The 22,429-nt window shown below is 38.4% G+C and overlaps 1 protein-coding gene across 7 annotated transcripts in view; it reads left to right on the forward strand.

The window, feature by feature from the left end:
• Positions 1–22,429, forward strand: part of PRDM2 (PR/SET domain 2) — a 118,168-nt gene that overhangs the window by 70,702 nt on the left and 25,037 nt on the right. For 5 of the 7 annotated variants that reach the window (XM_034753496.1, XM_034753490.1, XM_034753492.1 and 2 more), the window contains 4 exons: positions 9,542–9,600; positions 10,672–10,801; positions 14,168–14,272; positions 15,977–20,417. In XM_034753496.1, the coding sequence (XP_034609387.1) occupies positions 9,542–9,600; positions 10,672–10,801; positions 14,168–14,272; positions 15,977–20,417 (4,735 nt within the window). The remainder of the gene's footprint in view (positions 1–9,541; positions 9,601–10,671; positions 10,802–14,167; positions 14,273–15,976; positions 20,418–22,429) is intronic. The other 2 variants (XM_034753497.1, XM_034753494.1) reach the window with 2 other exon arrangements.

Consider the following 22,429-nt stretch of genomic DNA (forward strand, 5'->3'; position numbering starts at 1 on the left):
AAGTGTGTATGCAAAAAGAGCCTTTATAATGATCAGAGGTTTAATTTGCTCAGAATAGGTTGCTGACTAAAGTGATTTGTGCCCAATAGACTCTCATTATACTTGTGCTCCGACTTGTATACATTTTAACCTTTTTTGGTGGAAAAATAGAAGTTGCTGTTCTTGATAGCAGTTTTATGTTTAGTGACCTTTTCTTGGCTCAGCCTGATATACTATTTACTGTTTGTTTTGTTCTCTTGTGATTTGATGCAAACTGTAACTTAACTTCTGTTGTGTGTTCTGTCAACCAATACACCAACTGCACTGCTCCTTCTGTTAGGCAAGAAAGGCACTGACTGAGCAATTGGCGCATTGGAGCTATAGTTGTCCTTTGGATCTGCAACTCAATAAGACTTTTGGTCTTATAAAGACCTGAAATGTGGTTGTCTTGGAAAATGTTCATTGATGCTGCTCTTGAAATGAATGAGATTCTTGCCTTCATATAGAAAGTTGAGGGAATATTCTGGAACCCAGCAGTATTCCTTCATAAATGTGCAGGAGAATGTAAATGATTCCTTCAGAGACCCTATTGCACTTTTAAAATAATGGGGCTATATAGTGTTTAACTTGTTACCCTCCCCTTGTGTCTCTATGGATCCAAAAAGATGAATTGTCACTTCAGAGTTGGAAGGAGATGACTGCAAGTTTAACAGATGTAGGAAGGAAGCAAAGGTTTTTTTTTGTGCATGCAAATGCATACATAGCCTTAATAGCGACTGCCTAGCTGCAGTTAAAGGTATATTTGAGCATTGTTAGATTGGAAAATTGCAGTGTATGTGATATTAACTGAGCCTTTTCACTGTGGCCTAAGTTTCAGAAAATATTGAAAGAGCCTTAGCAATGTTTTTTTTGTCCAGCAGTACTTGTTGAAAGAAATCTTGTACCGTATTTAACATTGTACACTGATATTTGTCTTCCATTATTCTGAGGCTTTATATGTCTCGCTGAGGGCTGGAATAAACCATTGCTTAATCTCCAGTTTTGCATCCTCTCTATTCAGAGGTTTTTTAGAAAATGTAATGGTTTTCTTCATGGCAAATTATAAAAACATACACTTCCATACAGCTATTATGCTTATTTCTTCAGTGAGAATGTATGCACTACTGTCATTTCAGTTATGTGGTGTCAGATTCTTAAATGCAGAGCAAAAGACCAAGGAGGAGAGTAATCAGTGTAAGTGGGAGGTGAATAAATAGCCCTTTCTTGCTTTAGCAACAGATGACAACAGCATGTATGGTTGTAAAGTAGACTTGCATAATGAATCAAAACTGACCCCACAGTATTCTGCAGGTTGTAGAATTTGCAGATACCAGTGAGGCAGTGGGACTCAATGTGATGCAGAAATTATTGCTGATCATTCCATCCAGATTAATTTCTTGAACTTCTGAGGGGGAAGTTAAAGATGTTGCACATCTGGATGGAAATTGTTGGTAGCATTACAGAAATTATCACTGATAAGCATGCATACTGAATGATTCTCTATTATCACAATCTTCCATGAAACATGAATTCTCCCCCAGTTTTTGTGAGCACTTTTAGTTACAGGTCTTGTGATTTCATTCTGCTTACAAACAAGGAAGAGGAGGAGAGGGTTTAATGGTAGGAAAATAGCAATGTATAATGATAAGGTAGGTGAAAATGCAGAGAGAAATGTTCCATTTTGGTGGTGGAGAGAGTTTTTGACAAATGACATTTCCTGGATCCTGCAGGAATCCTGGGTAAAATAAAATAATTTAATATTGTAATAAAATGGCTAACAAAAAGGAAAACTTGGATAAATGTCAATTTAACATGTGCAGTTTATTTAGCAATTCTGAGTATTTTTAATTTCACACTCGGGGGGCAATACCTAGGGGTTACAACACTTGTAGGTAATTTTCTGTTTTCAACACCTCTGAAAGACTTTTTGGTCTTTCTCTCCCAGTGGTAAACAGCCAGTCCAACGACCACAGTCCCAATGCTCCAGCTAGATACAATGGCAGCCCTGTTCCCGGGTTTTGCAGTCATTGCACAGCTGTGTTCTCCAGGTGAAGCCACAGTCCATGTTTGGACAGAACCATTTAGATAGACTTCTTTGCATTTTCAGACTTCCATGCAGTCATGTCTTGCTGCACCAATCCTTTAAAATCTCTGATTGGGGTGAAGGTGGAGGAAGGAGCCTTTCGTAGTGGCAGCAGCACCAGTAACATTTACAGGAGGTACAGTAAGGACATCAGCTTTTGGGTCAGCATTAACACTACTACAGCCTGAGCATGTGGTGTCTTAATGTTACCGGTATTGGAATTCAATATTTTTTTAATAGAAATAGAAAATACCAATAAAAGTTATCATATAATTGAATAACAGATTGGATAACGAATATCCTAGAATATCATAGCCAGTGGTTTTTAGCACAGTTCTTGAGTAAGCTTTAAAATATAAAATACTACTCTGTATAAGGCAAACATTTCTTATTGGAATTGCTATCCAAATCATAGGTAGCTGAGAAGCACTACTACTTTTGAACAAATGGCATTTTAAGCACATTACATATGAGCTTTGTGGGGTGAGTTTCTATGATGCAAATAGTGGTACCTAAAGTGCATACTCTTATTATCTCAAAGCAGTGACTGGTTGTGATTGAAAAAATACTTACTTACTTTAGAGAGTGGAGAAGAATGGAAAAATTATTTGAATCAAAGTAATGCTTCATATTTGTTACATTTCAGTTTTAGGTGCTAGAACAACTCTTCTCCATTTTTTGTCATGTTATAGTAATGTGTTCCTAACTGTATTGCACATGAAGAGTGACACTGTATAGAGTGCAGTTATTTCTAGAAATCTCATTGAACTATTTGTTTCCAAAATCACTTGTTTGCTTTTATTTTGTTGTTTAATAGTCAGCTAAACAAAATCTAAAGGAATGTAACCAAAGAGAAAAGTGCATTTCATATATGGTTGCAGAGTGTATGTGTTATTAGCTATCAAGAGACTTGACTAACACTTGTAATGAAGTGTCGGAAGCCATGTTATTAACCAGAATGGGAGGTACTTTGCTTATAATACCTGAAAATTTTTACAGCAGTTCTGACCTTCTATAATACTGATTGCTTATTTTAAGTTATACATGCTGCTCTTTTAACTTCCTAAGTGTCAACATAGATGTAGGAAGCAATTTTTTAATCTCATAAAGACTGTAAAAGTCATAAGTTTAGTTATTTACATTCATTTGTTTTAATTCTTATATATAGTTGGCATGGCTAAAAATATCAACATATATATACCATACTGTGGTATTTGATTTAAAAAAAGAAACAGCTGTCATGGTCCAGTTTGCAATTTTTGTATAACTTCCCTTGTGTAAAGAAAACAGTGTTTTGTATACAGGAAAAAGAAATGTTGGTATCTTTGAAAGGTAAACGGCAGAAGAAATTAACTACTTGATTCCTATCAATATCCTTAAATTACCTTTAGTTCCCAAGGAAAATGTTTGGACAGATGCCAAAGTTTTCAAAAGTGGGACTTTTCCAATGCCCTTAAGTGACTTAGGCCCACAAGTCACATTGACCTCAATGGCAGACTTTTGAAAATCCCCCACCTAATTTTAAGCTCCAGTATGAAAATTTTGGCCATACTCCATAGATTTCATTCTTTTCCTATTCTTTTAACTGGGAAAGCTATTTTGTTGCAAAAAAGAATGCATATCTTCAGATCAGGATGTAAACACGCCCCCACGCTTAAATTTTATTATTTTGTGTACTTACTGTGTGTGAATGTACATAGAAAATAGGCATACAAAGTTGTGATGGTGCTTGTTTGTTGTTTGCCAGAGAGATCACTCCCTGTTAGACAAATCCTGTTAATGGTTCATCTAACCTCCTACTGAGTTGAGAACTGATACCATGTCAAGTTACTATGAAGCAATTGTCAGATTTCAACTGTTTCCCCTAAGAATCTAAAGGCAGTGTTAGGAGCAGGTTCTCTTTTCTTCTTGATGCCTGTGTATTCCTCCTACTCCCACAATTTATTTTTCCTGTTCAACTCCCTAGTTGTGTAATAACTTTTTCAGTGCAATTTTCATGTGAATATTTTTTGTTTTAATGACTTTGCTGTAACAAGAGCTGCTGCTTCTGTTTTTTCACTGTATCCAGATTAATCATGATCGTGTTTCCTGGGACATTCCTCTCATCTGTTGTGGTAGGACAGGTCCACCACACTGATGTCCAGTGCTGTCTGAACTTTTCTACTCAGTCTTGCAAACATGTGATAAAGCAGAGAATTAAACCACATAAGTGTTTATCTACCCATTTTGAATAATTGGTAGATAACATTCTGCAGCATTTAAATCATTGTGGATAACTAAGTTCCATGTATTCAGTAGCTACAGTAATTTGTGTATGTTATATTTGTATAGATTAGTCCGTAAAACCAAAGTATACATTTAATTAATTGAATTAAACTACTGGCATTGTAGAGAGTACATTATCTCAAACAGCATATTTGTTTTTACTCCTCTTCCTGTCATGAATGGCGATGGCGTACAAATAAATAATACAGCAAGTGCATGAGAAAGGGCGCAGGATGTTCCCATGTCATTTCTTCCTGATGATTTTAAAGAACTGTGCAGGTAGACATCTTTCCATCTTTTATAGCTCTTCAGCATAAAAGAGTTCTGTTCAGAGGACCCTGTGGACATTTTAAGCTCGACTTTGTGCTGTTGCAAGTCACTGTTTCATTTTATATCATCTCATGACACATATCACGATTTCATTTGTCCCATAGGGATTAATATACAGTTGCAGGAATTTGCGGCAAGATGAAATAGCGAAGTGTTACTTCCTAATGGTGCCATTAAAGTGTCACCCAAAACCTCTATGGTGATCTATAAAAACTTTAATTTAAACTTCCATAAGTCACATAATTTTGTCACACTTTCCATGGTATTGCAGCTTTTGTTATGCAGCCATTTTATCAATCATTCGTGATTGTACTACAATCTAATTGCTGTATTTGCAAGACCTATATTTATTGACTAGTACATAACGCCTTTTGAAATATTGTAAATGAAATAGTATATTTTATGTCTTATTAATTTTAAAATGTGCACAACAGACATAAGTGCATTTGTAACCCTTCTGCTTTTTTTCTCCTGTCTTTCCCATTTTTTGTTTGCCCTAATTTGAATGTCTTGTGTTATAGTTCAAATGTAAGCTCTTTGCAGGGAACAAGTTCGTTTTTTTTGTTTGTTTGTGAGACTCCCAGCATATTTTTGGATGCTTCAGTAATAGGTAGTTACAGTTGACTAATTTCATCTTTTATATGGATTAGAAACAGAATCTCTGAGGTTATAGCCTTTCCCTACCCATATTCCAATACTGATTTCTTAGAAATAGTACGTAACAGGCAAAATTATATTTGCTCATTTTGTTGTAAATGATTCAGCTGTTGCTTTGCAGTAGCAAAAGACCTTTGGGGAATATCTCAGGCAGTGCCATCACATGGAAAATATGACAAAATAATGTGACTTGTGGAATACTCTAGGCCAGCTCCAGTGTGTGTGTAATAAAGCCTGTGTTTAGATGTTTTGGGTGTATCCTCCCAAGAATAGACAGAATTCTCATTGTTATAAAGGTTAAATATCATAGTTGTAATTTTGATGGGCATTCATTGTGTGATATTAAAAAATGCTGGGGTATCTGTGTGTGAGACTAGTGGTTGGTGTGTATGAAATTAAGCTTGCTTCATGTGGGCTAAGGAAGAAATTTTAAATTCCTGGATTGGCAGCAATAAAATTACTATGAAGTTTCTATTTCTTATTCTGACATCTGTCATACCTATCCTCTTCTTACTCCTCTTCGCTCTGCCGAGATCCTTAAGTATAATGTATTTAAGTATGTAGCTAGGAAAGAGATGAGTTGGGTACAAGGGAAAAAAACCCTTTTGATCAGTGAAAGTGTATTCTTTTTTATTGGTAAACTGCCATTGTAGCAGAAGACATTTCTCTCTTAATTTTGCTTTTGTATTTGTTGTTTAGATTGTCGAGTTAAGATGTTAAAGTGCCTTTGGTAGCAAATTCAATGCCTCTAAAACTTTGGCACGTGCAGCATGTTAAGTTTTGGGGCCCAACAATTCCTATGGTCAGGTCTTGCACTTCAGTGACTTTTCCTTTTAATAGAGGACAGCTGAATGGCGCTCCCTTTGGAGCACTTCAGTAACACTTGACAAATTTGTTAGAGGCAGTCACTGAGCAAAGACAAATATAGTTCCTACAGCTCTTGAGGCTCTTGCCAGCGTATAGAGAAGGGACTCTGCGCCAGACCTGTATTTAGGATCTCCATGTGTCAGGGCATTGTAGTCATTCTTCTCTTTACCTGTGTATATAAAATAGGCTCTGTACCAAGAAGCTTGAGCAGCTCCCATGAGTGGTGCTAAGATCTTCATTCTCAGCATGGACTGATAGTTTCAGGCAAAAGCTAAATTGTAAAATATATAAAAGGTATCAGTATATTATTTTTATACTGACATCTGCCTGTAACTCAACAGTGCTTTAATAGATCTTCACCAAGTTAATGCTGTAATATTAAAATAGTGTTTTTTGTGATGAGGCAGAATTTCTGAGGGTTTTGTTTTTGTTTTTTTTGCTTGCTTGCTTAGTCTAGGAGCATTATTATTATTTTTTATCTACCCATTATTCTTGTCATTATTTTCCCTTAGTTTCTTCTTTTGCCCAGCATTTGCCCCGCAAAAGGTAGCCTCTCATTTTAAGCCAGGTCGATTGGCACCTGATCTCTAGTTATTGCACGGCAAAATGGTGGAGTGGCCTACATCAGACCACTGGGAACTCTGGACAACTTTTCAATGCCTGTTTGTTTTACAGAACTGGGAAGTGGATGCAACATTCTATATTTGATCTTGGATGCTACATTTATGTGAATTGTTGTGTAAATTATCAAAAAAATATTTTACAGTGCAGCAGTGTTGGTGGATGTATAGATCAGCAATGCTTCACCTATAGCCTTTCCAAAAAAAAAAAAAAAGTACGCCTGCATTTTATGTTTAAATGTTCACTTATTGCTAAGCTTTACATGTATTAATCTGCAGAATCTTGTGGCCTGGGGTGGGAGCAGGGAGAGGGTTCAGCAGATTTCAGTAGTCCCCGCAGTTATACAAAAATCCACTCTCAGCATGTGGAATGCAGCATATAAAAAATTTCCATAAAGTGTGAAAAATTTCCATCAGTTTTCCAGTGTTACTGACTTTAAGCAGCCCTTTTAACTTGCAGGCTTTGTACAGACTTATCAGTCAGAAGGTGTTTATGATTTGGCTTTACTATCTCAGCAGGAGTTGTGATAGATCGGAATCAAAGGCTTTGAAAACAGGATTTCTTTATGGGGTGCGATATGGGTAATGATAAAGACATTTCAAAAAGCAAATGCCAAGACTCTGAAAGTGTTAACAGAAAGAAAATGTATGTTGATGGAAACGGTATTAAAGTGTTCACATCTTTACGAACTGGCATTTTGTCATCTGTTGATTTGTTTTCTCTGGCTTTCTTTCTTGCCACTAAATCTGTTCCCATCCCGCAGCATAGCTGCTATTTAGGTCCTTCCACATTCAGAGCAGAACTGTGCTAGGAGCCACATTGCTGCTAGGATGTTTCTGCATGTCGTCATTTTAATTTTTGACCCATTCTGTCAACCTGAATTATTAAACACATAGAGCTGTATTCTAGACAGAGTTATGCTTTGCAATTGTCTTACAGTTTACACAAAAATTTAAAAATGCGCAGGTTAGCACTGTAGCATGTTCTCACCTGTATTTTGTGCTTCTCTCCTATGCAAGGGGAAGGATGACAAATTCAGAAAGAAGTAAATCGGAGTGAAAAAAGAGCTGGCTGTCCCTGTCTTACCTAGTTACACCAAGTTTGAAACATAACATTTACAAATAGAGTATTTTAAATCATGCAGAACTTTAAATTGCTCTTATATTTCACTAACATGGACTTAATGTTTTTGGAACAATGTCTCTTCTATTTTGGACATGGTCTTTCCATATGTGTAAACTGCATTTATATCTAGAATATTCAACAGGTGAGATGGCTGCAGGTACCTGGAGATTGATGTAATTCCGCGTTGCCTCCAAAACCAGGCGGGCAACCATGACTGCAAAATTATTGTTAATGTGCATCTGTATTCTGGATATAAGCAATCCTCTTCTGCCCATTCTGTTTTTACTCAGAGTAAAAATAACTTTCATTGAGAACTGAGTGTCGTGGTCTGGACTACACCATGAGTATATGTGGACTGAAATGCAAACTCTTGCCCTTTGGCCATAGTCGTCATTGCTCTTCAAGGTTCCTTTTAAGATGAAGTAACCCCTCCCTTGTTTTTCGGGGGAGACGGGATTTTTCGGCAGCCATTCTCTATTGTGTGCTTCAGCAGCAGCACATATGTGTAGAGTGTTTTTCTAGTGGTGTGTATCTATGCACAGCCAGTTGCAATTTAATATGTTGATTTCAGACTTTGAGGGAATTTTTGATCTTCAATGACCATTATTTTTGTTAAATATTAACCCTGGTTCTTGGTGTAGAGAAGTGAGTACTGAACTTATAGATGATCAGAGCTTTGTTTGAGAGAGAAGAATTAGCTATGAGATTCACATGTTGAGTTATGGCAGGCTCTGCATCCCATTGAAGCCTTACTATTTTAGTTGGGGTATCCCTTTGAGACAGCAGCACCTTGGTAAAGCTGGTAATGTTTATTGATCTTCTGCAGCTCCAATTTTAGGAAAAGATGGGAGATTGATTCTCCCTCCCACCACCCACCCCCCTCACCCCCCCAGGCATGTGTGCGCCTTCTTCTATCTCGCCAAAAATCACCATCAGCAGAAGATGCAATTTACAGCAGCTTTTTGCATATTAGCAAAGTCCACATCAGCATAAATACTATAGATTTTGAGGCTGTTCTCCTGGTCTGAGCTATAAAATATTGCCAGTCCTTTACGTTCGGGATAAATAGGGTGCTACTTTTTCCTAAATACTGTTTAAGTTCATCTGACAGATTGATTTATAGACTTCTAGAGACAGCTCCTCAGTTGATGTAAATCAGTGGGACTACATTGATTTACATCAGCTGAGGATGTGGGCCAAAGTCAGTAATGTAGGATTTCTTGTGTCTGTGTGGTTAGATAATGGTGGGCAAGCAGTCGGTGCACCCACCTTATTGCCGTCGGAATCCTGGATGAGTGGCAGGAGAGAGAACGGAAACACAAGTGATATTAACCGAATGTGGCACTGAAAATCAAAAGACGCAAATTGTGGCCGTTTCCCCTTTTGATCTTTGTCGTTGTAGGCAGTGTAGCTGTTCTCCATCTGTTTCTTTCATTCAGTTTTCTCTTGCATCCTTCTTTTGCTATTCTTTTTATGCATATACATATATATTTAGTTCTACCTTTCATTTATTCTTTAGTCATTTGTTTCCATTTCACTTTCCCTGTGTTTCATTCCTGTATCTTTCTTGTTTAGACCAAGTGGAGGATCCAGCTGGTAGTAGCAGCCATGTAGGACCCTTCAGGAACCTGATGGTAAGTGCACGTGTGTACTTATACTCAGGCTTCCACCAGGTTCAATACTGTGTTTTTCCCCTCTATGGTCTTCTGCTGGTCTTGAAGTCTTAAACTACAAGAAAATTAAGGGGCAAAAATTCATTAGCTAATCATTGGTATCCGTTCTTATCAGTGCCGTGGATATTGCTTTTGCTTGGAAATGTGTTGGATGAAACATGCAAGTCTTTGAGAGTTGTTACTTGAACACTTTTCTAAGCCGACCAGAACCTGAAAAAGGCAAGATGCGGCTAACTGCTGTATGTAAAAAATAAAACCTGATGAAAAGCAATAGATATTTCCGTTACTCCTTGGAAATTGATCTGACTAATCTAAAATTATATATACATGCAAGTCAGCTTGTTGGCTATTCTGAGTAAAGGCAAGTAGGTGCCAGATAAATCTTCTCTTCAAATGTATTTGTTTAAAGGCCATGAACTTGAAAATGTTCCAAGTATATCAACTAGGCTTTTTTTTAAAAGCAGGAGGCTTTTCTAGAGGGGGCTTGGAAATTACCTTCTTTTCATCCTGGTATTGAGAGAGGAATTTTTAGTAGCCCATAAGCAACTAGATGACGCATTAATTTTAGCTCTAAGTAAATAACTTCAGTTATGAAGACTGCTCTTCTTTTGTTTTCTCAGGTCATTGTGGTAGTTTGGAGATTATATTTTTGGTAGTGTATTGTAGAAATGGAAGAAACTTGGGAAAGTTTGCACTTTATCACTTAAACACAAAAGCAAAGCCCTTGTGATTGTTTTCTACATCATTTACTTAGCCCCTTAATTATCACAATGCATGTCTAAGTTTATCAGAAGTGATAAGTTAGTTGTGTTTCCATTTCAAAGGTTTTATAGCAGTCACATTAGAGGTGACAGTATAGGTTTAAAAGTGCCCAGTGATCTGTTCCACTCTGTTCTAGAAATAGTTTGTCTACTATAGCTCCAGGTGCCACAGCATGTAGGGCATGCAAAATATAGTCCTCAGCCACCACCGTATTTGATGTGAAGGTGAGGCTCCTAGAGATTTCAGGTCCTGAAAATGTTCCTTTGTTAGAGTGGAATGCCTCCCTGTGTGTGTGAAAGAGCAGACTGTGGGTCAGAAAACCTCGGAACACTACATGTCTTGGTGTATGGACCAGGAGACCCAATTTTCCTCTTCACCCCAACTCCAGCTTCACCAGAAGGTGAGAGAAGGAACTGTGGAATTTTGCCTGTGCTCTCAAAATTCTATTACTGGGTTTCAACCCATACGTTGTTTCAAAGCCCATTCCAGGCAGTGTCCAAAGGCAATGGCACTTGGTGTGTACAATGGTCTGTAGACTCTGTTGCAGTGAACGTTTGAGCCTTTAAGAACATACTGAAACTTTATATTTTTTACTTTTGGTCCCAGAGATACAGTTGCATCAATTATACTTGCTGTAAGCTCCAGCAGGGATGACAGGTGTGTTAGCACAGCTATTTGGATGTGTACAGCTCTGAAGCCCTTTGTGCGCAGATAGGGAGTTGCATTAAAGATCCTGGCTATGGCTCCATTTCTTTCAAAGGTTATCAGAGGTTCTGACTAATGGCATATAATATTGAATTGCGGCGCTTGGCAGGTAAAGATGCACAGAGAAACTCATTATGGTCAGACAGAGCATCAGAAAGCATCCTTAAACTTCTGACTAGTCTCCAGCTAGATTTTCCCAGCACTTGATAATGATGCCCTATGACACAATTTCAGGTCGGTATGACAGGGAAGTGCTTAGAGACCAAACATTTCAGTATTTAGGGATAAGATGAGAAATAAAGCTGCTCAGTTGAGAGAAAGCATTGCATATAGTAATGTATGATCCGGAGAGGGCCAAAAAAAATTGTAACATATAATAATAATAATTAATATATGGAGATATGCCTATCTCATAGAACTGGAAGGGACCCTGAAAGGTTATTGAGTCCAGCCCCGTGCCCCAGATCCCTAAGTGGCCCCCTCAAGGATTGAACTCACAACCCTGGGTTTAGCAGGCCAATGCTCAAACCACTGAGCTATCCCTCCCCTATAGTGACTTCATCTGATAGAAATCTGTTAAGGTAAAAGAAAACAAGAAAATAACCAAAAATGGAATGAAACACACTGATAAAGTTATATAGAGAACTGGAAAAACGCTGGACAACTAATTAAACCTAAGTTTCTCAAAGAAGAGGGAGAAAATACAAAATTAGTTCATACATCAATGGTGTCCAAATAAAAACTAGTAATTCTTATTTTCTCTAGTGTGAAGCTGAGCTTTCTTTGATCTTTAAACTTTTCTGTAGGGAGGTTAGCATGCTTTGAAAGTTTCAGTAGGAATGGAGAGGAAAATCTTTCAGTAAAAGATGTGCAAAATACTTCTAAGAGTAAAGGAATAATCTCGTATTTAAATTCACAACAGTTCATGTGAGGCAAGTCCAATGGCTTGTTAGGTAGGAGAGTATGCTGCTAAGGGAGAGACATTGCTTCCAGAATACATTTCACATCTTAAGCCAGGAGGTCATGTATTAGAAAGGTAATGTTTTGTGTCCGAGAGGCCTGACAGAGGATGTATTCCTTGTCTTGTAGAGGTACCATTCTAGCAGCTGGATAGGCAGAGGTGTACATTTTCAGAAGAGATCGCTGTTTTTAGGGCTTGTATACAGTTGAAAGTTAATCCAGATTAAGTAGGGTGTGTTTTAAAGTACCGTAGCTAGTGCTGAATAACTCCATATGTTGACAATCTTATTTTGGAATAAGAGAGTTCCTTGTTCCAGTTTAACTTAATCCACTTTTGAATAACTCCATATGTAGACAAGCCATTAGCTGCAAGGGAAATATGTAGCATACATCAATGTATCAGAAGTGCGAGATTTTTTCAAGGATGGAAAGTTTACCCAGAATGAAGATGTAAATAAACACACTTCCACCCTACCTACACCTGTGAGAGCCCATCCCTTACCCTTTGAATATCATAGAATTTTCTATGCATCTTTCAAATCATTGGCTAAGTCTTCTGATCATTCTATATTTGGGCCTTTTTCCCCCCAGAAGGCCTCCCTCTGCAGATAGTACACACGCAAATGGAGAGCAGCATATTGGCTATAGTTACAAAGTTCTAGTTGACCTACATTTCTTTTCTTGCTACAGCTTCTTGGACAGAGAATATCTCTGTATTCTTTTCTGTCTCAAATTAGCTATTTTTCAGGAAGAGAATTGTCTGTCTTCTCATCTGTAGTAAGCATGTCTGGTTCTTAAGCTTTCATGATAGGTCTTACTTTCTGAACAAGTCCTTTTTTTCCTATTCTCTTAACTTTGTCAAATGTATCAGAATGTGCTGCCCAAATGTTACATGCAGTGTTCCCAAGAGAGGCCTAACCAATGTCTGATAGAGCAGACTAGCTACCTGCCTTGCTTTCTTGTAGTGTTCCTTTAGTATTTTCTGGTTTTGTGTCAGCATTGCATTATTTGTGTATATTTATGTTCATCATCCCTATCTTTCTGTAATTCTGCTCACTAACAACTATTATCCAATTTTATAGTTGATTACTCTTTATGTAAACCACTTCATAGTTACCTTTATTGAATTTCATTGATTTCCTCTTTCTCCAGTTTGTAAAAATCATACTGTATTTTAATATTTTCTTTTGGCATATTTATGATCCCTCTGCTTTTTGTATCACCCTCTTCCAAGTCATGGTTGAAAAGAGATGTAGAATTATTTTGAAAACCTACATAGAAGCATATGGAACCCATGTGGAATACCAGTTGACAGCACTTCCCAAATGGACACTAAGCATTAATGAGTGCAGTGGCGTTGTAGCCATGTTGATCCCATGATGATAGAGGGACAAGGTGGGTGAGGTAATATCTTCTATTGGACCAACTTCTGTTGGTGAGAAAGACACTTGAAGAGTTCTGTGTGAGCTCAAAAGCTTCTCTCTCCAACAAAAGTTGGTCCAATAAAAGATATTATCTCACCCACCTGGTCTCATAAAATTGGCTCAGATACTATTAATGCGTAATATCATCCTTTATAGAAGTCTTGTTTGTCTAGTATACCTATGAAGATGTCAGCTACCTGTATCTGATGAGTTAGTTGAGCTGCACTGCATTTCCTTTATCCTCTTTGTGCCATCAGTGGGAAAAAAAACTAGTTCAGCTTGTTTTTGTTTCTGACAAACTCATCTTACCTTGTACCGATCATTTCATTTTCCTCTAGGCATTTACACGCTTATTGCTTTATCAGTTATAGTGACAGAACTGGTATTAAAATTAAATTTGCTGAACTGTTAATTTCTTGCAAGTCTCCTTCTTTTCCTTTGTTCTATGCTTTGCCATTTAGCAATCTTTTTGCATACACTTAATGTACCCTTTGAATGTTGCTATCCTTTTTATTGAGGATGTGCCATTCATGTTCCTTAGGAAAATGCAGTAATTATTCAAAAATTTGCAGTTTTTTTCTATGGCTGGGTTTTGAATTTTGTCACTCAACATTTTTTTTAAAAATTGTTGAGCCGCAGTAGACGAACTTTATTTATTTTATTTATTTATTTTTCAGGGAAGAAAAAGGAGTGTAAAAACAAGGGGAAAAAGGCAATAGATACAAAGCAGAGAAAGACTGATTTGGATTTTACTTCCACAGATATGAGGGAGTCTAAAGAAGGTAAGATTTTTTTCAGTTATCTTATATAAATTTCCTTAGGTATCGTATTGAATTAAAGGAGGATACACACACACACCAGCAGCACTATAAAAATGTTCATACTGCGTGCCAAGCTATCTTGTAGTGTTAAATAACTTGAAGTTACTAGTTTTACATTCAGAGAAGTATGTCATATGTTCACACTGTATACAGTGCAGAAGAGTTAGCGTAGTACAGAATTTAAACATAAAATCCCGAACCCTCAGATGGAACATAATAAAGAAGTCCTTATTTTAAATTTAAGTCTTCTAAAACTTAGAAATAGAATCAAGATGTAGTACCGAATGACTTTGGGAATCATGGTATAATTTTATTATATAGCCACTGGCTGCCCTAGCCCTTTGCCCAGCCATTTAGATTGCTATGCAACAGAATAAAACAAAGCGCAGTATAATGCAAACAGAATAGAATTTTTAGAGGTGGTATTTTAACACATAAAACGATTGATGCAGTCTATCTTAAAGGTGACTTGCAGAGCATATTTTTCAAAATTGGCTTCTGCCCTTTTTCACTTTGTGATGTATATTTTAAAGGCCTGAAGGATCTTTTTAAGATATTTTCCTGATTGTTTTTTTGGTTTAGAAATATCAGGAATGTAAAGTCTGTCTTCCCTGGCTTTGTTGTTGGACCAGTGGGAGGTATAATTGAAGGAGGTAAGGGCAGCATGTAACTACTGGCTTCATTCAAGATCTTTTCCTCCAACTACCCTCTGATCAACCCACTAAAAAATAGTAATCCTGGAAATCTGACATCCCCCCCCCCCCCCCCACCCCAGCATTCCCAAGCTAGACATATAAAGGAGGCGGAGGAATTTTTGCCTTAACTGCACAGTTGCTCTGGTGACGCACTCTGCTTGTGCACATCATCAGCAGGATAGCTACATTCCCTTCATCAGTAAGTACTGATGATGACTGAAGGCAGGTAAATGAAACTGGCATACAAAGGTGCCTTCAGAGCCAGTTTACAGCAGCAAATGATGCTCAGAGTGTATCTGATTCAAAAGAGGATGGGCTGTGCCTGTGGGGATTCTACAGCTTCTCAGGAAACAGAATTTAGGAAATGCAAAATAACAAATTGGCTCCAATAATGTGTTTTACAATGTGTTTAAAAAAAAAAAAAAACACAACAAAACAAACAAACCCAGATTGGTGTATTATGAACAAAATTTAAAGTAATTTTATTTTTCAGCCAAACTCTAAAACTTATTTGACTGACTATTTTAGATGTGTGTCCAGGCAGAGTTCAAATTTAAGATCTTGTTTCCCTGAGTTTAAAAATGGTGACAAAAGTCAGTTAATTTCATCTGAGGTTTTTTGTTTTAATATCCAAAAATACACAGTGAAATGTACCAAAATCCTGCTCTCTTTCTTGGAAGAGGCTTAGCTGGCCACAACGTTAGCGGTAATTCTGAGTTTCTCAGTGTATTGAATGCAGTCCCTTACATGTTGGCCAAAAAATTACAAGCAGGAAAATATGAATACAGTTTTTTGTTCTAAACACTACATCTTAACAAACAGTAGCATTCTAGTCCTCATAAATATTGAGCATATTGGTGACGGTGGGGGGGGGGAGAGGATTCAGGGGAAATGAAATTATAATATTGTGGAAAATTTGCTAAATTCACTAATGCTTTTCTTTCTCTTTCTCCTTTTCTTTCTTTATTAGACCATAAAGAGGAAGATGAAAAGCCATCTGTTTCTGCTGTGCTGTCACTGGAACAAACAGCCGTGATTCAGGAGATGGTAAATCAAGATGTTCTTCCAAAACTAATGATCCCCAGTCCTACCAGTGAGCCACGAACAATGCCTGAAGACAAACCAGGAGCAATAACTTGTGGATCAGATGATTTGGAGGAGGAGGAGGAGGAGGAGGAGGAGGAGGAGGAGGAGGAGGAAGAAGATGAAGAGGTGGAAGATGCTAATTTACCTGAAGAAAGTCCTGGAAAAGAGCCTACAGCTGTATGTGAAGAAAAGCTAGAATCTATGGAGGAACAAAAAAGCATATCAGAAGAATCTCTAGAGAACTCCCCAAAGAAAACACCGGTTGTAAAAATTCCTAAAGCAAAAGGTGTATCGAATGGTGATTTCCAGGAAACATTTATGTTTCCCTGTCAGCATTGTGAGAGGAAGTTTACAACAAAGCAAGGACTTGAACGCCACATGCATATTCATATATCTAGTGTCAATCATGCTTTCAAATGCCGATACTGTGGGAAAGCCTTTGGCACTCAAATTAATCGGCGAAGGCATGAGCGGCGTCATGAAGCAGGGCCAAAAAGAAAACCATTCTTAACACTAACTTCGGCCCCGCAGTCTGATGATGTTGCTGATGGACAGACATTTGCAGATGATGGTCTTAAAGACGAATTAAATGTTTCCAATCTTGTGCAAGACTTTGCAGTCTTGGATTCTGAGAAGGTCTCCCAAGAAATGTCAAATTCTACCCTTGTTGAGGAGAACAAGGAACCCAAAGAATTGCATCCTTGCAAATATTGTAAAAAGGTTTTTGGAACGCATACTAACATGCGTAGGCACCAGCGTAGGGTTCATGAGCGTCATCTTATTCCCAAAGGTGTCAGGAGAAAAGGATTCATTCTTGAAGAACCGCAACTTCAAACTGAGCAGGCCCAACCAGCCCAGAGTGTGTATATAGCAAGTACAGAATTAGAAGAGGATGGTGAAGCTGATGACATATATATTATGGATATTTCTAGCAATATCTCAGAAAATTTAAATTACTATATTGATGGTAAAATTCAGTCCAACAGTAGCACTAGCAATTGTGATGTGATTGAGATGGAATCCAATTCTGCAGACCTGTATGGAATAAATTGTTTACTTAGTCCAGTCACAGTGGAAATTTCTCAGAATTTAAAGTCTACACAAATACACATGACTGACCTTCCTAAGGAGCCTTCTAGTGGTGGAAGCAATGAATCCAAAAAGAGGAGAACAACCAGCCCTCCTCTTTTACCTAAAATAAAAACTGAAATAGATCCAGAACCTATAACTCCTTCATGTTCGTTAAATCTTCCTCTTAGCATTTCAACAGCTGAGAGCTTACCTTTTCATAAAGAAAAAAGTGTTTATTTGTCGTCCAAGTTAAAACAACTTCTTCAGACACAGGATAGTAAAAAGATAACTCCAGCAGCAACTGAAATCCCTAAATTAGGTCCTTCTGCTACATCTTCACCCATTTTGCCTTCAGTATCTAGTAGGTTTAAAAGGAGAACCAGCTCTCCTCCCAGTTCTCCACAGCACAGTCCAGCGCTTCGAGACTTTGGTAAACAAAGTGATGGAAAAACCATATGGAATGATACAGTTCTAGCTTCAAAGATGCCAAAATTAGAAAGTCACAGCAACTCACCTGTATGGAGCTTATGTGGGAGGGAGGAAAGACAGACTATGAGTCCTCTGAGTTTTGATGACTATAAAATACCTAAGGAATGGACAGCAACTCCAACTTTTGGTAGCGTGTGCAACCAGCAGCCATTGGATTTATCTAGTGGTGTAAAACAAAGGTCTGATGTCAAAAGCAAGACTCAGGTTCCTTGGGAATCAGTGTTAGATCTAAGTGTGCATAAGAAGCCATATAGTGACACTGAAGTTAAGGAATACAAAGAAAATAATTCAGTGCAGCCAACATGCAGTGGTATTAAAAAGAAGAAACCAACCACATGCATGTTACAAAAAGTTCTGCTGAATGAATATAATGGAACGGATATAGCTACAGAAAGCACACCTGATTTGACTTTGAATAGAAGCCCAAGTCCATGTAAATCATCAGTACCCCAGCCAGAACCTGATGTTGATCCTGATGTGTCAGCACCTACTGTTGAGTCCCCTTCTCATAGTTCCCCTGCTTCCCCTTTACCTCAAACATCTGCTATATCCTCCTTGTGTCAGCTGCCCCCTCTTCTAACGCCAACGGATCCTTCCTCCCCACCACCTTGTCCTCCTTTGTTAACACTTGCTACGCAACCCCCTCCACTCCTTCCTACTATTCCTTTACCACTTCCAGGTGCCTCTGCCAGTGTCACTCCCACTCCTTCATGCCCATCACCACTGTATAACACTGCTACACAGTCCCCACTTCCAATCCTTTCACCTACAGTATCTCCCTCTCCATCTCCTGTTCCTTCTGTTGAACTTTTTACTACTGCTTCACCTGGTCCACCAAACCTCTCCTCCTCCTCCTCCTCCTCGTCCTCATCTTCCTCTTCTTTCTCCTCCTCTTCTTCCTCCTCCTCTTGCTCTTCCTCCTCCTCCTTCTCCTCCTCTTCATCATCTCCTTCTCCTCCTCCTCTTTCAGTAGTTTCTTCTGTTGTTTCCCCTGCTGATCATCTGGAAAGTACTCTCCCCATAATAGCTTTTAAACAAGAGGAAATGGAAAGTGAGCACGTGAAGCCAAGAGAAGATCCAGAGACTTCAAGTGAAGCAGATGTAGTTCGGGAAACGTTCAATAAAAGCTTTGTGTGCAATGTCTGTGAATCACCTTTTCTTTCTATTAAAGACCTAACTAAGCATTTATCTGTTCATGCTGAAGAATGGCCCTTCAAATGTGAATTCTGTGTACAGCTGTTTAGAGAAAAAACTGACTTGTCAGAACATCGCTTTTTGCTTCATGGAGTAGGAAATATCTTTGTATGCTCAGTCTGTAAAAAGGAATTTGCCTTTTTGTGCAATTTGCAACAACATCAGCGAGATCTCCATCCAGACAAAGAATGCACACATCATGAGTTTGAAAGTGGGACTCTAAGACCCCAGAATTTTACAGATCCCAGTAAGGCAAATGTAGAACATATGCAAAGCCTACCAGAAGTTTCCTTGGAACCCTCAAAAGAAGAGGAGGATGAAGATCTAAATGACTCCTCTGAAGAGCTTTATACTACCATAAAAATAATGGCTTCTGGAGTAAAGTCAAAAGATCCAGATGTTCGTTTGGGCCTCAATCAACACTATCCAAGCTTTAAACCACCTCCATTTCAGTATCACCATCGAAATCCTATGGGTATTGGAGCCACTGCTACGAATTTCACTACCCATAATATTCCACAGACCTTTACTACTGCCATTCGTTGTACAAAATGTGGGAAAAGCGTTGATAACATGCCCGAATTACACAAACACATCTTGGCATGTGCCTCTGCCAGCGACAAAAAGAGATACACGCCCAAAAAAAATCCAGTACCACTGAAGCAGACTGTGCAGCCTAAAAATGGCATGGTCATTCTAGCTGGCCCTGGGAAAAATGCCTTCAGACGAATGGGACAACCTAAAAGACTTAATTTCAATGTTGAGATGAGCAAATTGTCTTCTAATAAACTAAAACTAAGCGCATTGAAGAAGAAAAATCAGCTTGTCCAAAAAGCAATCTTGCAAAAAAAGAAATCGGCACAGCAGAAGGCAGACTTGAGTAATAGTGTATCTGAGTCAGACTCCCACATCTGCCCCTACTGTAATAGAGAATTCACTTACATTGGAAGCTTGAACAAACACGCATCTTACAGTTGTCCCAAAAAACCCATCTCCCCTTCCTCTAAAAAAAATTCATCCAAAAAAAGTGGGAGCTTCTCCTCATCCACAAGTGGCGACAAAGGCAACAACCAGCGCCGACGAACGGCAGATGCGGAGATCAAAATGCAGAGTATGCAGGCTCACTTGGGTAAGACGAGAGCACGAACCTCAGGACCTGTGCAGATTCAGCTGCCTACCGCATCCTTCAAATCAAAGCAAAATGTAAAATTTATACCTCCAATTAGATCCAAAAAGCCAAGTCCCTCTTCAGTGTTAAGGAACTCCAGCCCTGTAAGAGTGGCCAAAATGACTCACATTGAGGGGAAAAAAACTAAAGTGGTAGCCAAGAATCATTCTGGAATCTCAAGCAAAACATCCCGGAAACTGCATGTCCGAATACAAAGGAATAAAGCCGTTTTGCCAAGTAAGTCTGCTGTGGCAAACAAGAAAAAGACAGATAGGTTCAGTGTAAAATCTAGAGAGAGGGTTGGAGGACCTATCACTCGGAGCTTACAGCAGGCAGCTAATGCAGACACAATAGAAAACAAGAGAGAAGAGAGCAGTACAAAACAAGAACTAAAAGATTTCAGGTAAGTTTTTAGCTTCAAGTTTGACTAAAATAGCCACATGTTGCGTACGGGCTTTCCAGTTCCCTGGTCGTCTTAGAATTTTTCTCACATTTAAGATAAAGAAGGTTGAGCTTTGCAAAACTTGCAGCTGGATCCGTTGCTCAGTCATGCTGAGCTACATTGCACATACTTTATCTCGGCATTTTGTCAAATCACGTCGTGAAATATAATCCACAGAGAGATGGAGCAAACTGAATTGGAAAGCCTGGCAAACATATTTAACAAAATGTGTATGTCATTGGATAACATGACCTTGCTACAACATATAATGTGCAGTCAAACGCAGTGGTCATAGATTTAATACATAGTGGTTCTGTATGTTAAAAATCATAACTGAATTCCTCAGCTATTTACCTAAATAGTTTGGATCAGCTATTGTTTAAGTATTGCCTTCATAACATATAGAATAATACAAAAGTATAATGAAAAAATAAATACAGAGATAGTAACAATACAAGGGTTGGTCAAAATCTGTTAACCACTTGCCTCAGTATATAATTAAGGGCAAAATGATCTCCACTTTTAGCTACCAGTTAGAATGGAAACTCATCAGGCCCAAAATTTGTGAGCAAGTTGAGCCTGAGCAGAAGTATTATCTCCCTTATTCTCCACAAAACATAGCAGAAACCTCTCAGAAGATTTTTGGGAGACTGGCTAACTCAGGCTTCCCCGCTCCACACGGCATTTTCTGCCAGCAAACCAGTGGGGAAATCCTGGGCGGAAATTCTTACGGCTTCCCGGTCCAAACCTCTCAATCCCTCCAAAGGAGTTGTGAGGTAGGTATTGACAGGGATTCATGGTCAGCATGGTATCTAATGGACTCCTAAGTATATGGGGATACATAGGTCCTAGGCATATTGCACAAGGGTCTAGCCCTCTGCCTAGGTGCTTCTGAGATCATTGGGAATTCCTGTGTGTCTAGGGATATCCATCGTTTGGAAGATCTCCTATCCTTTAAAGCTGTTCAGCCCCTTCCATCCTGAAGTGGATAATGTGGTGTCATATTTACAGCCTCAAGGCCACTGAGTTTTCCTGCTCAATACTACTTCAGTTCTTTTAGCAGTGCCTCCCTCTTTGGGTGATTATAGTAAACATCAGATGTGATGGACAGAAACTGCCTGATCTTACATTTTTTTTCTTCCCAAATTAACTGTTCCAAAACTCACATAGGGGGGAGAGCTGTCTTTTGTTTGTTTGTTTTTTTTGGTGGGTTTTTTTTTCCTGGTTGCAGTATTCCTGCTTGTGATTAAACAATAATGCAGGCCTTTAATTTTTAATGACCCTTTGGAGGAAATATTTTGTCTGAAAGTACAGGTTTCAACACAGGCGCATAATTCCAGTGGGCAAAAGGGGAAATAGACTCCAGTTACTTTGAACTATAAACAAATAAAATCAATACACACACAAGAAAGAGAAGCAGAAAAAAGGTTTTGACTTTTTTGTCAGCCAATAATACAGAAAAATGTCTTCAAAGAGCAAGAGAAACCAGCTAGCCCTAATTATCTCACTACATCAATGTCTCTGTCTTGAAGAGCGGTCTGTAAAACTGGTCTCGGTAACCAAGGATTTTGCATGAGACATTATACTGGAAATCAGCAGGATTTGGAGCCAGAGATTAGCTATTTAAAAGTGATCCTTTGCACGCACGTAAGTTGTTTCAAAGTGTTCATGGTGTGAATAAGGATTTACATAGAGACAGCTTTGACATTCCGTCATTTCCCATTGCGGCTTGCGTTGTTGGCTGGTCTTAAGGATAGTTCAGCTAGAAAGGAAGTTTGCTGTTTTGTTTTAGGAATATGCCTTTTTAAATTCATAAACCTGGATTTTATTTGCCTGCTTATCCTTGATATTTATGTCAAGAATCAAGGGTTTCTTGCCCTAATACATTGATTAATTAATTACACACCAGGCATCAGTCAGCAAACTTTGATTCTGTACTACACATAAGCATTTTTTTTCCCCCCAGGAAATCT

This window comes from Trachemys scripta, chromosome 19, assembly GCF_013100865.1.
Source record: "Trachemys scripta elegans isolate TJP31775 chromosome 19, CAS_Tse_1.0, whole genome shotgun sequence".
Taxonomy (NCBI): domain Eukaryota; kingdom Metazoa; phylum Chordata; order Testudines; family Emydidae; genus Trachemys; species Trachemys scripta.